Source organism: Crotalus tigris, unplaced genomic scaffold, assembly GCF_016545835.1.
Source record: "Crotalus tigris isolate CLP2741 ecotype Arizona unplaced genomic scaffold, ASM1654583v1 scf7180000024391.5723578, whole genome shotgun sequence".
Taxonomy (NCBI): Eukaryota; Metazoa; Chordata; class Lepidosauria; order Squamata; family Viperidae; genus Crotalus; species Crotalus tigris.
In genome coordinates, this window is record NW_024100561.1 from 4,251,262 (window position 1) to 4,267,387 (window position 16,126).

Consider the following 16,126-nt stretch of genomic DNA (forward strand, 5'->3'; position numbering starts at 1 on the left):
GGATCATCTCACAAAAGGGATACTGTTCCAGTATGCATTATAACATAACCTATGAAGTGTTTGCTTAGAACAGGCTGAAGAGCCGTCTTCCAGTACATTGCTCAGCGCAAACAGACCTCTTGAAGAAGTTCAAAGTCAAGAATAAAGGCATTTTCTCCCACTATATGGCCTCACATTCACAGGTACACTACTTCTGAACATAGATGATCCATTTAATTATTATAGCTAATAGATCTCTCAACAAATATGAATAGATAACAGAGCTCTCAAAAATTATGCACTTTTTGAAGAACTCAGCAGATCTTAGCCAACAAAGCCAAAATGAGGCTTTATTCTACAATTATTGTGCCCCAGTGAAAGAATTCTAATAGGGCAGCCAGAATCACATCATTTTCTCTTATAACTTTCCCATATTCCTGTCTATTTCCATTGAAAAAGAAAAAAAATAGCTTTTCATAATACTTTTTGCTAGTAGCACTAAAAGCTCCTGTATCTGGAAATACTTTCAGGTGTATTTCCTTCCTTCTCCTGATAAATAGAAATAAATACTGGGTTATTGTTATGTCTTGAACAAACTGACCACCAAATTTCTTATTGATTTTATCACAGATTTACATTCATTTTGCTAAGGGTTGTGGGTTTTTTATTATTTTCCTCATTGGGCAAAGCTTACTTAAAAACTAATATTTTTTCTTGGCAGCTATTTAGCTAAACTAGCATTTATTCAGCTTGTTCATACTTTGGTTATTTCCACACTAGTAACTTACACCATTTATAGAGCATCATCCAGCCATCATTACAATGATATAAACTTAGTTTCATTACCATTGCTTTAGCACAAATATGGTTGCATGATTCTAGAAGATGCTACAAGTTCCTACTGAAGAAATGATGTCTTTCTAATAAGTAAAATATATTCTGGGACTGGACTACTGTGTGAAGATATAGGACAGTGATGGCAAACCTTTTAGAAACCGAGTGCCCAAACTGCAACCCAAAACCCACTTATGTATCGTCGGGTGCCGGGCGGGTGTGGCCCATTGGGTGGGCGTGGTTGCAGTGGTAACGGCAGACTGGGTGGGACTAAAAAGTTCAATCAATCAATTCCAACTTTGTGAGATTTTTTTTTCCCGCGAGAAGTTGAAATTGATTGATTGAACCTTTTTTTTGCACACAGCGGTGGAGGCCTAAAGTGAAAAGGTTTTATAAAATCCAGTGAAGGCCTAGGACTGGGGCGATGGTGCATGTGCCCACAGAGAGGGCTCTGCATGCCACCTGTCATAGGTTCGCACATCATAGGTTCGCCACCACGGATATAGGAAGATCCCCCCCAAATCCAGCAGCACATAAAGCAGTTGCAAAACAGTGGATCAACTTAGGCCTATGATCCCCCTTTCCTTCTATCCTCTTCCTTCCAGAAGAAAGTAAGTTGCCTAACTCTGTTGCGTATCCAAACTTTTAATGAAGGAAAATCAATACCAAGAAAAGATACCAAGACAGTGTCTGAAGTGTAGTGAGGGAAGGGAAAAAGGGGGGGGGGTAGAAAGAGAAAGCAGGAGATGGAAATTATAGACTGGGTGTTTATGTTTGCCAAGAAATCTAAGCATTGCAGAAATTTTGCCAGGACATTTTCAACTTTGGCAGCACTAATGAATACCCCAGAATTCAAGTGGTCCTCTTTCTTCTTTCAACCAATCCTCTCGTTTTAAAAAAAAATGGATAAATCTGATTTCGTTGAACTTTGGGATCAGTTTTTCATTCATCTATAGTTCAGCTTTTGTTATATTGTATCACTGAACCAAGTGATTCTACAACCATTATATTAGCATAAGGTAGGGGTGCCCAACCCCCAGGCTACAGCCCACTACAGGGCCTTGAGTCCTTTGAAGCCGGGCATTGGAAGTGGTGGATGAGCGCAGGCGTGTGCATGCCCTTTCCCACTTGTGCAAGCAGCCGGCAAGTGTGGGCGCCCATGCTCCATTTGCATGAACAGCAGACAAGCATGAGTGCACGCAGTCCATTTGCGTGAGCAGTAGGTGTGCATGCCCGCCACTCGTGCAGAACCATCCCCTCTCACTGCCTCACCCCCAGCCAGTCTGCAAAGCCAGAAAGGTTGGGCAACTTTGCCATAAGCTAATCTTGGCCGCAACTTAATATTAAATTGTTCTGTGCCATCTTATCAACTCAACAACACTTCAACATTTTTTCTCAAATTATGTAAATTATGTATATTCAGTCAATGTGAATTCAACCAAAATCATCCATAATCACATTTTCTCTTTTGGTTACTTCCAGATTTGGGAGTACAGTATAAATCCATTTTAATGTGATCTTTGATTCAGAGAACAATAATATATCTCCAGGACTATAATACTATAACGTTCAGTTAGTGTAATTCTGTCAGTGAATGTGTTCTTCCTGTCATTTTGGTTTATTAAATTCAATAGTCTATTTCAGACACAGAATGTGGCAGTAAATTACCATTTGTTATCAACAATATAAATGCCTACACTTGGAAGGAGATATTTGCCAGACTGCTATCAGGTATAGTTATTCAGTCTTGTTAGTGGTTCTTTGCTTGCTTGCTTCCCCCCCCCTTTTTTTCCGTTTAAAAGATCTTTATGTAACAGGTTTACTATCAGCATCATTTTTCCTCCAAGCTAGTTAATTACTATCAGTAAATGTTTCAAATATCCCTGCTTTAAGGGGCATATGATAAAGTCATTATGATAATACTGACAGAGATAATAATGTACAATTCTCTCTAGATACAGATTTATGAGATGAAGTAGACTGATAGGAGAACCATTATTGGACTGGAATTTCCTGTATTACAGTTATCAGGTTGCCCCAACATTTTCTGCATGATGCTACTTCAACAATGCTATTATAATACTGAATAGGAGCTCTGGAGCAATCTTTGGTGCCATCTGCAGTATGTTGTCTGGAATTTCAAACTTTTATTTATTTCAAACTGCTACAAATAAAAACCTATTAATTAAATGTTCTTTGTGTTTTCTTACTTTATCTGTTTCATTTGTCTCCCACCAAAGACAAAAACATTAAAACAAATAAAATTTTACAATTTCAATTTCTGAATTTCTGAATTTTTCTATTTACTAATAATTTTTCCACCTTGAAACACACATGCAGAACTTGCGAATGCTTTAATGAACTGAAAAGTAATGCCCCATGCATGCTTTCAAGCATTGAGAAGCTACATCGTTTTCTTGCCATTATGATATGTTATAGATGCCACTGCCTGTGGGAAACCATAGAGAAGATATGTCAAACACAAGGCCCCGCGGGCAGATGCGGCCTGCGAACTGGTTTCATGTGGCCCACGAAGCCATCCTGGAAACAGTGAGGGAACGGCTCCCTCTGCCTTGGCCCTGGCCCAGGCTGGCCGGGAGCCAATGTACAATTTTGTGGTGGCCATCTATGCTGAAACACATTCAGTCTTAGCTCCACAAGGCCGTCTGGAAACAGCGAGGAACCAGCCCCTGCCGCATCGTCCCCGTCCCCTGGGTGCATGCTGGGGAGGTGTCACTCTTTGTGAGGAATGAAGAAATGCACCATGCCTTGGCACTTGCCCTGATCCCACCCCCTTCTGCCAAAGACCCTCAGATCTGTCCCACTCCTGCCCAGGCCCCCACAGGCACCCTTGACACGAACAATGTTGAGCTGGCCATGCCCACCCAGTAGGCCGCACCCACCCTGGCCACACCCATCTGGCCCCCCAAGAGCAACCACAATGCTGATGCGGCCCTCAATGAAATTGAGTTTGACACCCCTGCCATAGAGCAATAGCATAAGTATCAAACTAGCCCCTAGCACAACTTTCTGAAAGTGGCCAAATAGAAGGGAACAGACGCACTCTCAAACCATGTTCCTGGGTCCTATCCGCAGACAGTCCAAAAGCAAACTATTGTGGTGTCAAAGCATGCTAAGTGGTCCTGGAAAACTAGTAGGGCACATTGTTCTGTTGTTTTTTTTTTTTTTTACTATGAGTAATGTGTTGCTTCTTATTGGAAACTGGAATGTCAAAGAAATAACCTTGAGAAGTACTGCATAGCCTAGGAAATTGAAACGAAGAAGAAGAACAACTTATACATTTCTGTCAAATCCATTATTTCTATATTGCTAACACAGTTTCTCAACTATCAAAAGGAAGCCTATATACATGGATAAACACAGAAGTCAAACTGACTATATTATTGGTACAAGGAAGTAGAAGAATTCAATTGTAACACCAAAAATGGAGGCAGGAGCTAACTCTACAACAGTTTGTGCACTGTTCATGTGGAAGTTCTAGGTTGAGCTACGATGGAAGAAGAAAGCCAGCCTGTTTTCATGTTACGATGTTGAGCACATCTATATACTACTAAAACACTCATATCTATTTGTCATTTTCAATTGGGTGAAATAGTGCATCACAGGGCAACAAGTTTTGAATCGACATATCTCAAATGAACTAAATTACAGAATACCATCAAATCCATGACCCAGGACTCCTATGGAAATGAAATTCGAGAAGCTGTGGCCACTTCAGCACCCACCACATTGCTGTTGCTTCAGTATCACCATGCTGCCACAGTCAACCATAGTCACATCCGGTGCTTTTTTTATATAAAAAAAAAAAGTGCCAGAACTCACATATGTCATACAACCTGCCTTGCCTAGCCTACAAGGTTCCATCCTAAAAAGGTGCCGGAACTCCGTTCTGGGCATTCTATGACAAAAAAAAAGCCCTGGTCACATCATCCTCATTTCCAACAGTCTCTGACAGGAAATGAGGAAGCCAGCAATGAAGGTCGCAAGTTACTCAGGGTGAGTCTCCCCCACTGCAATTTTCACACCTCTCCACACACACCCACACTCTTCCCAACCTACATAGTACTCCCTCAAGCAACCCTGTGCAACATTTCTGACTTGCACTATACTTCTGTGCGCCCTTCAATTCATGCCATACTTCTGCATGTTCTCCCCAACCTGCACAGCTTCTCAGGCACTACACAAAGTTTTTCTAAGCTACAATCATTCTTGCATGCTCTTCCTAACCATTCCCTCTCTGACCCACATATCGCTTCTTGTATATACTTCCCAAACCATGGCTGCACCCTGTGCCCTTTTTGATTCTCGTGGCATATTTCATGAACCCACACACACTCTTTCCAACTCTTTTAACCTCACATATCGTCCTTAACCCATGCAGTGCCCATTTTTTTATTAAGTCAATGGGAAAGCAGGAGGGAGGGAGGGAGGGAGGGAGGGAGGGAGGGAGGAAGGAAGGAAGGAAGGAAGGAAGGAAGGAAGGAAGGAAGGAAGGAAGGAAGGAAGGAAGGAAGGAAGATTTCTGACACTGCCTGCCAGTTTTCTACAAGGAATGTGATGTGCAGACTCTATTAATGAAAGTCAGGGAGCCCTCTGAAACAAAAATGGGATTAAGATAAATATAAAGATGACCAAATTAATGACAGGTACAGGAACCAGCCTTCAAATTGACAATGAAGATATTGGAGTGGCAGATAGCTTCTGGAATCAGCAGTCAAGAAATACACCATAGACTTAATTAATAGCCATGAAGACCTTGGAAAACATATTTATATGCCAAGATGCATCAATCTTTCCCAAGATCAGAACTCTTGGACTCTGAAGAAACAGGATAAAACTTGAAACTTGAAAAAACTCTGGCTAGGCAAGAAAATAAATGGATCACAGAATAAATCAAATCAGAGCTCTCAATTGACACTCAAATTACCATGCTTAAAGTATCACATTTGGAACATATTGTTAAAAGAATACCTCTCCCGAAAAGACTTTGATGCTGGGAAAGGTGGTAGAACAGAGAAAAGGATGGCCAGCAGCAAGGTGGAGGGACTGAATTAGAGCAGCAATCAATACACTACTGGAAAACCTGAAGGACCAGACTGAGAACCAATCAGCATGGAGAAAGCCTTGTATGGTTGCTAAGACCCAACACCAACTTGGTAACACTATGCAAATGTCACATTTAGTTTTTGAAAATTAAGCCATCCTATGGTTTATTTTGAATATATATTCTTTTTCCTCAAGAAATACCTAGTATCTCTGATCATGTGCAAAGTATCATTCATTTAGGACCAATATTACCATGGTATCAGACTGATAACTGCTGTTTGGCAAGGCATATCTGCCCAATCTTTATTTCCAGGCTAGCGTATCCAGATGATTTGTTTTTAAAAAATGAGGAATCATAGCACCAGAAGATATTATTGTATGTCAGATCTTAAAAACAAATGCACAATATACACCCCTTAAGGAATCTTTAAGTGAAGGTAAAAGTGCAAAAATTTGTCTATTATTCAATAGTAAAAAAAGGGCTTGACAATCCTGGCAAAATTACATACATCAGATCAAGAGTTGAAAGTAGATTAAACAACTGAATAACAATAATTTTTTGTAACAAAGCTTCAGTTTCCAAAATACACTGATTTCTCCCAAAATTCCTAAACACAGCTTGAATCTTTGAATGGGCAGATTCACCTTATGATTAAGAATCTTACGCTTATCAAGAAACCCAATTATAAAGATATTGTAAAAGATTCTGAGGAATGTGCATTTTTTTCCATTCAGATATTTTATTCTACTAAAGGTAAAGTTTAAAGAGTTGGACTGGGCAATAACCTGACCATTTTTTAATTTAGCAAATTTATTGAAAATAAGTCACAGAACGCTTTTAACATCTAATTTACCAGGCAGTCAAAGAGCAACAAATTTCTGTAACTGTTGCCAACCTATGGGGCATACTATGGGTCCTTGATCATGGCAAAGTTCATTGATATGAGGCTTCCCAAGGGGTATCTCATATCATTTGGATCTCAGGATAGACAAGGATCATGGTATGTCTGATTTCTAAAAGGGTGCAAGATAGGAAAAAAAACAAGGTATACAGGTGGTCAGAAGGACACAATCACAATTTACTTCTCATGATTGCTAATTACTAACTTGGGTGCAAGAAGTAAGTACAAATGCTCAGAAAGATAACGTCTAATTGGTCTGGAAAAAAAACCCCAGGTACTAATCAATTCTCTTTTGATTCCAGCTGTTAGTCATTATTCATCTAAGCAGAGTTTGCTATGAATTATTATAGTCCCAAAAACCAATGGAATATTTTTATAATGAAGAAGAGTTAGAGGAATCTTCTGATTCCTCTAACTCTTCTTCATTATAGAAATATTCCATTGGTTTTATTGCAGCTTTCACATACAAGATGGAATTATTGGGAATAAAGCTAAAAAAAACAAGGTGTTGGCAAAAATAAAAGCACTCTACTATTATTTATGGAATTCCTTTCAGATTTCCAGAAAAAATGCAAGTAGACTGGATTTGGAGAAATTGGGTGTGAGCATTCTGGAAGCATGGCTTGTATCCACTGCTTCAATTCTTCCACAGAGTCATTTCAAAGCCTTTCTTCAACATACCTTCAAATATATATTTTGCTTACACAAAATATATGCATTGCAGTGTACGAATCCTCACAAATTAAGGCAAACGTACATGCTCCAGGATAACGTTGCAGGGCCCAATCAGAGTCTGTCACAGGGAGCACTTGAGAGAGAGAAGTTCCCTAAGGGTGGGCTCCAGCACGAATCAGAAAGTTTGAAAGAATAAACCTCTAGTCCCAGTGACTGACTCAGATTGGATCCTGTATGAATTCTGCCTGTGATTTTGTTTTGCTAAGGGTGGCCCTACAGTTTCGGTTAAAATGTACTGTCTTGCTCTGGGCTTAATGAATGAATCCAAAGCAAAATCTGTAAATCAGTTCAGAATGGGTATTGCCACAGTATCTTTATTAGACCAACCCAAAGGTCACAAAACATTTGCAAGCTATTGAGATCTCCGAACTGTTCATCAAGCACGGGGAGTTTAAAAAAATGCTAAGAGCAAGGGGAGAGGAAGGGAAAAACTGAACTGTTGATATCCGTATTTAACGCGCAGTCTTCCATGCCTGCTCGGGTTTCGTCTCTGCTTTTCGTTTGGAATTATTTCTCCTCCTCTAGATTGCCGCGGTATTACTTGTCCCCTTCGCACCCCTCGTAGCAGAACACGACGTCTGTCGTACCGTCCTTTTGTAGACTCAGGATCCCGTTCAGATATGGTTAAAAAATTCGCTTTTGTTTGATGCAGGTCCAGATTTCTCTTATTCTTGGCTGGAAATTGCACCTGACCCTCGAGAAGCATGGCAAGAGTCATATTCCAAAACATAGGGAACTTTAATTTAAAATTTAAAAAATACATTTACATACAAAAGTTAAATTTTATTTACTGGTCGTATTTCCATCCTGCTATCCGTTTGCAAAAACAGCATGATTTGCAAGCTGGGAGAGTTTGCCACTTAGTAGAAACCGCCACTACGGAGATAACATCACCCATTATGAAAACCAGCGTCTCACATTCAGCCCTAGATTTGAGAAAGAGAAAGTCAAGGTTGCATGGAAGGCTGGACTTGCAGTCCGCCGATTTGGCTGCAGGGCCCTTTTTTTTCTTTTTCTCAGGCACTGCGCAGGGCAGCTAATCGCAGCGCCGCGAAGGGTCTTTCTTCCCTCTTGCGTCGCACTGGCTTCTCGGGGAGGTTTCGCTACAATATTCTTGCTGGTACCGCTGCTGCCGACACCGCCCGAGGCTTGCAACGGGCAACGGATGGGCCGCTTGAGCTGCATTGGGAATCATGATGCCCGGGGAGACCCCGCCGGCGGCCAACACGGCGGTGATCGCGGCGGAGGCGGCCACAACCTGCGCCAATTGCGGAGCCCTTCAGCAGGTAAAGCTCTGAATCTGACTTTGCCCCTTGCAACCCGTCGTGCTGGGGGCGTATTTACCGAATGGGGCAGACGTGTTTTAAGACGGCCTTATTGAATGAATACCCTAAAATGGTATTTTAGGGACGGAGTGAAGTGCGCGGGGAGCAAATTCGAGTGATGAATTATTTGGTTTTCCTGGGCTCTCTTGAAGTTCCCAAATACCCTTGAGTCCTCCAGCATGGGGTCAGCTGTCCACTCACTGTTCACTGTCCAGACATTTTTAACAGAATAACAGAGTTGGAGGGGACCTTGGAGGTCTTCTAGTCCAACCCCCTGCTCTAGCAGAAAACTCTTTCTATACCTTTCCAGACATGGTTGTCCAATCTCGTCTTAAAAACCTCCAGCGTTGGAGCACCCACTGCTTCTGGAGGCAAGTTGTTCCACTGATTAATTGTTCGAACTGTCAGGAAATTTCTCCTTAGTTCTAGGTTGCTTCTCTCCTTGATTGGTTTCCATCCATTGCTTCTTGTTCTGTCTTCAGGTGCTTTGGAGAATAGGTTGACCCCCCCTCTTCTTTATGGCAACCCCTTAGATATTGGAATATTGCTGTCCTGTCTCTCCTAGTCATTCTCTTCATTAAAGAAGACATACCCAATTCCAGCCATCATTCTTTATATGTTTTAGACTCCAGTCCCCTAATCCTCTTTGTTGCACTTTTCTACACTTTTATTAGAGTCTCAATATATTTTTTACATTGTGGCAACCAAAACTGGATGCAATATTCCAAGTATAGTCTTACTTGGGGATACCCAGTTGGGGGCTCTTTTCATGATCCTATTAATGAGCCCACTGAAGGGGTAGCTATTCACTTTTGCATGCTAGGCTAGAAGGAGCTGGAGCAAATGACAGGAGCTCACTTCGCCACACAGCAACACTTGGGTCTCGAACCTGGGTTTGCAGATTGTCAACCCAGCGTTCTAACCATGTGAACTACTGCGCTCCTAAGGATTAAGTAAAAGTTGATCAGAACAATAATGGTCAGTAAAGATTGATATTTCACTTCTGATGATTACTATGGTACATGAAAGACTGTAACTTTGAATATCAAAATAATAAATTCATGAGTTAAGGACAGGATTTAATGAGAAAAATGAACAAAAGTAAAATAGATAAAATAGATTAGAAAATAGATAAGTTGTATATCTGATTTATTTAGGGAATGATGATTACTAAATGGAAGTCTAAGATTATAAAGTTGAATACATGTAAAGAAGTAAATGTAGGTTTAATTATGAAAGGACTAAAAGTTAGAAGATACGAATTGATGTCATGGTTTTGGTTCATAGGAAAAGAGAAATCTATAAGATGGCAGTAGTTTTATGTGATCTGCAATGAATTGGTAGTAGAAGAAATGAATTTGGGGGAAATTATGCAACATTGTAAATGAATGTGATCAAGGGGAAAAAATAGAAACAGAAAAAGTAATTGTATCATTTGGAGAAAAACATAAGAATGAAATGTAACTGGTGAATAACTGCTTAGAAAAAGGCCTGTTTGTTTTGAATATATGGTTTAAGCATAAATCTGTTTATATGTTTGTTCTTATCCTTTCTTCCCTATATTGACCCAATTTAGCCCCAATCATAGAGTCTAGATCACGGGTGTCAAATTCGCGATGTCACATGACGTGTCGTGACATATCGCAACTTTTTTTCCCAGTGCCAGCAATGGGGTGGGCACGGTTTTGGCGTGACGCATCTGGCCCACGGGCCGGCAGTTTGACACCCCTGGTCTAGATGGATCACAGTAAAAATTTAATAAATCAAATATCCACAGACAATTCAAAAATCAATTTCAGATGTCTAATTAAAATAGAACTTAATCCAACAATTCCTCACACTGTAAGGTTAAGGAACGCCCCTTGTACTCTACATGTCTGACAAAACAAAAGCATTTTTACCTTCCTTCTCTCTTGAAAATAGATGGTAGGGCACGGATGTCAAACTTCTGATGTCACATGGCGTGTTGCGAAGTATCACAACTTTTTTTCCCATTGCCGGTAGTGGGGTGGGTGTGGTTTTGGCGTGATGCATCTGGCCTGTGGGCCGGCAGTTTGACACCCCTGCTGTAGGGGTTATGTTGGCCTTTGGAAGTAAGCTGTTACAAAATGATAGGGTAGTGACTCAAAAGGCCTGTCCCATAACTCCTCTGCTTTATTAGTGTGTGTATGGAGGGGACTAATACTCTACCCTCACGTCATTGTATTTTGGGCGTTTGGCAACTGGCTTGCATTTACGACACAAGTCTGCAATTTGCAATATTTTTTGCCATTTTTCTGCCCATTGCATATGCTGGATTTGCTGAACAACCTCATGGTTCACTTAAAGTCCATGTACATTGTATTTTCTATTATAAATTAATAAAAAAAAATTAAAAACCTTGCAAGCATCAAAAAAATAGTTGCAAAGTCAAATCAGATCACATGGTGACTTGCATAATGACCGCAACTACCAAAATTACAACTTACAATTACCAAAATTCTGGGCTCAGTTGTAGTTGTAAGTTGAGAACTACCTAAATATACAAGGACTGGGAGATTAGTATTTTCCAGCAGTAGCATCAAAGATGAAATCCAGCATTAAACCTGAATTATTATTTTTTTTTGTGGCTTTTATGCTGCTCCAATCAAAAATAACTTTGAACAATTATCAAAAACTGATAATGCTGAACAATAGGGTGGATAACATATCAGCAGTATACTCAGCCTGTCTGCACAACCCAGTTTCAAATAGTTACTCACATCCAGTCATGTCAAAAAGAGAGCACCTGATAACTATCTCCCATAGTACTTGTCCCAAGTTCTTTTAAACTATATCCAATTTGGTGGGTTCAAGACACCAAAAGAGCTAATCACAACCCACGTTTCTAGACAACACACACAAGCACTTACATAACTATTACTCACTATTGGTATTTTTCATTCTTCCCCACTGCTACTACAACTTCTGCTATTCTGCCTACTACTCCTCGTGAGTAGTGCTAGAGAAAAACACTCCTTTCTGGCTGCTTTAGACTGTTTTACTTTTTTACACACTCCTCCCTGTCTCTCCCCCACAAGTGCAATTATTTCACAGGAAAGCTTTTATGGTTAACCTTGCCATGTTGTCCTTGGGGACAGGGCTTAAAGAGAAGGGAAGAAAGCAGCAGCACAGATGCTGGCAATTTTCTGGGCAACCTGTTCTCAAATTACTGTAGCCTCCACCATCCCAGCATTATGTCAAAGCTGCTAAACTACCAAAAGTGAGACATATGTCAGATATGGACTTCTTTATTCTTGCCCAAACAGTTCTCCATTATACATGCAAAATCTTCGTAATGATCCCTAAGCAAGTATTTTGAACAAGGTCTTATTACACATGAATTCACTAAAAGCAGCCTGAGGCCAAATACTGGGAATTCAGCTTCCCGTATTCTAGGAGGCAGGTGGACTAAAAGATGGGATAAGTAACAGCCAATATTCTATAATCTGACTCCCGTCAATTACCTCCTTCTTCCCATTACTATAGTAATAAACTTTCCCATATCAATTTTTCTTTCTGAGCACTTAATCCTCCCCTCACAATACAACCGGGATTGATTACTATGAGAATGGAGTACTTAAGCATGTGTAGTAAAGTAAGAAATAGGATGAACAGTAAATGGATGCTAAATGACTGAGAAAGCTTAATAGAGAAGTGAATAACTAGTGTGAAAGAAGTACATCGAGGTGGTTTGGTATTATAGAGAGAATTAACAAGGATTAAATTATAAAATAAATAGATGAAGAAAGAATGAATGAAAGAACCAAGAAGAGACCAGGAAAGTTGTGGTGATAGATAGCTTTAGAAAAAGAGCTCACGCTTGTTTACAGTTGTTCACAAATTCATTCACGTTTTTTCTATAGCATTTTTTAGTTTGGTTCACCTTATTTTTCTAATATAATCTTACCTATAATGATGTTAAATCTGTCTAGCTTCTTTTTATAAAATTACTGCAGCAGATTAAAACTTTGAATGGGAGTGCTTCTATTTTAAATCTAGTTTGATTTAAAATATTTCTCAAACATATAGAATAATAGTTTTGTAAAATATTTTTATGACAGTGCAAACCTTGACAATGATTTATAAAAACAGTTCAGAACCTGTGCAAGTGCTGCACTTCTTTGCTGTGGATTAAAGCAGCCCATCTGAAAAAAGATTGTACAAGGTCCAAAACACTTCCTCTAAATCATTTTCAAAGCGTGACTGCTCTAATAAATATTCTTAATAATTTGTCATCTTTTTTTCAGAATTTGAATAAATACATTGCTGCCTTAATAGCTTTAAAACAAAAAATAATTGATGCTGAGTAAGTACCTTTTCATCTATTTCTGTAAGCATTTATTTATTTTTGTAGTCCTAAACCATTGATTGAAAAAATTGAGGCCTTTGAATTATGGTGCTGGAGAAGACTCCTGCGAGTCCCTTGGACTGCAAGGCGTTCAAACCGGTCAGTCCTAGAAGAGATCAACCCTGACTGCTCTTTAGAAGGCTAGATCCTGAAGTTGAAACTCAAATACTTTGGCCACCTAATGAGAAGGAAGGACTCACTGGAAAAGGGCCTAATGCTGGGAAAGATTGAGGGCAATAGAAGAAGGGGACGACAGAGAATGAGATGGCTGGATGGAGTCACTGAAGCAGTAGGTGTGAACTTAAATGGACTCCAGAAGATGGTAGAGACCAGGAAGACCTGGAGGAACGTTGTCCATGGGGTCGCGATGGGTCGGACACGACTTCGCAATTAACAACAACAACAACAAACCATTGATTGAATATAACTAGGGACTAGATGGGAGGCTAGGAGTATGTGACAGTACAAATAAATTGGGCATAATGAGTATAAGGAGTCTAACATGGAATATAATCCACGTTATAATCTATAAGGTTCTGATAAAATACTTTGGGGTATATCTTAATACAATTTGGGAGTTCTGTTATGTCCAACACTATTGTGGAAGATGGTGTGGCAAAGTTGTCAACCTGGTATACTTTGCTGTTATGATAACAATGTCTTTCACATGGAATACTTGTGACTATTCTCAAAAAGTGTTTGGAAAGACTTTCACAGGAATACTCATTGAAAATCATTTTATACCAACCACTAATTGACTTTCACTGAAATCATTTTTTTCCAAGCACAGCTGATGTGCTGGTTTTTACCTCCTGAGGCCTAAAACATAAGCAGGCAACCCTTTTGTCAGTCCTGGGTAGAACTCACTCCTATCAGTTATACCATTTCAATGTCTTTGGTGACACAATAACATTGTTAGAAGGGATGGAGCAACTATTTGGGACACATTTGGTCAGGTGAACAGGTTGAAAGATTGGAATGGGAGCAAAATTTTCTTCCCATCCTCACCCTTACCCAAGAAACTACACTGTCAGATACCAGGCATTTTCCTGCCAAATGTTTGTAATATAATCTCAGATGGTGGAGAACTGCATATGAGCCATGGGTTTCCCAGGGATTGGTCTGGTGGTGTAAAGGGCCACTTTTTGCTTTCTAGTGTAATGTAGCATCCAGGGATCTTTATGGAGAGGGCAAGGGACAGTAAGGTGACAAGTCATACATTGGGCCACAGATGTTGCAATGTATGTACTGATTTTGCATTAGGATGCAAATATATAAGAATGGCGTGTGCATCATGACATCGCTACATTCACGTTGTTCACTTTTGGGGGACACGCTGTGGACACCACAATCTAGCATTTCAATTTTGCACTGTAAAATGTCAGTTTCTGCCAATTAATATGTAGAAAGTGACAAGGGATGACTAAAGTTCCAGTGTGTTAAGCATGGAAAATTTTGTCTTCCCAATTCCCAAGGCTATCTAAGGCTATTAACTCTCAGGCCTGGAAAAGGGGCAGTGTGAATTTAGGACTTTTATGGAAATTCAGCCATATAGCGTCCTGTCTCATGTGACAGATAAAAAAGTAAAAAACAGTAATACAAAACCAATCAGAAATATTAGAATTATGAGTAAAAGGCAAGGAGAGGAAACAGATATTAACATCAGCAGAGCCCCCTCAACAGTAATGATACGTAGGTAGGTAGATGGGAGGGAGGGAGATGTTATGAGCATAGTATGTGCTCACTTAAGCACATGGGGAGCAGTTCCCCACAATTGTGTAGCTCACCCCTCTACTGTTTACAGCCCTTGATATACTTTCCTGGAGGCAGCTTAGTCATCAGGGTGAAACAGATCCACATCCCCACTTTCGGGGATACATTTACTGTATAAAAACAAAAATGTGTGCTGTGAGAAATCAGATGTCAGATATTGTGTAAAAGACCTTATATTTGCTCAAAAGGAAAAGAGAATGCCTTTCTTTTTCTTCTTCTAAACATAAGAGAACATTTTCTGTAACTATCAGACACAACAGTATTCAAGTTTAGATTTTGGTCTAAAAATCCAGTCAGCACTCTGTCTTGTTTGTTTGTTTGTCATGTGTGGACTTTCATCTAATCCTTCTCCTGTTCTTTTCTTACAGCCACCTACTCGCAAAATACCAACAAAAGTGCGATGATATCCTTTTATGCATTAAAAAAAAACTGCAGGGCCTTGCTTTATTGTTGGAAATCTCAATTCTAGCATTTTCAGCAGTGGTGTCGGAAACTTCTAATAAGTGATGGAAGTATTTTGAGGGAAAACTGAAGTGCATATGCTATGCATTTTATTCATTCATTATGTATTTTATTCAGACTTCTGAAATCTTGCTGGTGTAATCTGCCTGGGCTTTGATTACCCAGAGTTGCATCAGGTAGCTAGATAAGGAGCAGCGGCCACAACAACTTTAGTAGAAAGCATATGTCTTGTTTCCACGACAATGAGAGTGTGGTGTTTTTGTGGGGAGGGGGTATTTGATACAAAGCCTCCATAAAGTGAGACCCACTAATTATTGTAGTGTTCTGGCTCTTCAGTCATCAAGCTAGATGATGACTTCAAGATAACTTTTTTAAAAACATTGAATGCTGATACTTTTATACCAAATTTAAAATGCATGTCTGCTAGTAAAGAAGCAGGGATTAAGGGAAATAACCCACCTTTTATCCATTCACAAATCCATGAATCACTACTAGTTATCCAGATGTCAGCCAAAAGTCCCAAAAGGGATTTCAGAATTTTATAAATAAATGTTGAACCTAATCAAACCAGTCAACTTTGAATTCCTTCCTTTGGCTTGTAACAGTCATGATCCTTAATTCATTCTGTACTGTCATAGGATTTAATCTCCCTTCAATTCTTCTCTCTCCCATTTCAAAGG

The 16,126-nt window shown here is 39.7% G+C and overlaps 1 protein-coding gene across 3 annotated transcripts in view; it reads left to right on the top strand.

Moving 5' to 3' along the window:
• The first annotated feature begins 8,587 nt into the window (after positions 1–8,587).
• ICE1 (interactor of little elongation complex ELL subunit 1) overlaps positions 8,588–16,126 on the top strand; it is a 34,325-nt gene continuing 26,786 nt past the window's right edge. The window contains exons 1-3 of one of the 3 annotated variants that reach the window (XM_039329250.1): positions 8,588–8,803; positions 13,111–13,169; positions 15,353–15,387. In XM_039329250.1, the coding sequence (XP_039185184.1) occupies positions 8,711–8,803; positions 13,111–13,169; positions 15,353–15,387 (187 nt within the window). In that variant the 5' untranslated portion in view covers positions 8,588–8,710. Of the gene's footprint in view, positions 8,804–13,110; positions 13,170–15,352; position 16,126 lie in introns of all 3 variants that reach the window. The other 2 variants (XM_039329252.1, XM_039329253.1) reach the window with 2 other exon arrangements.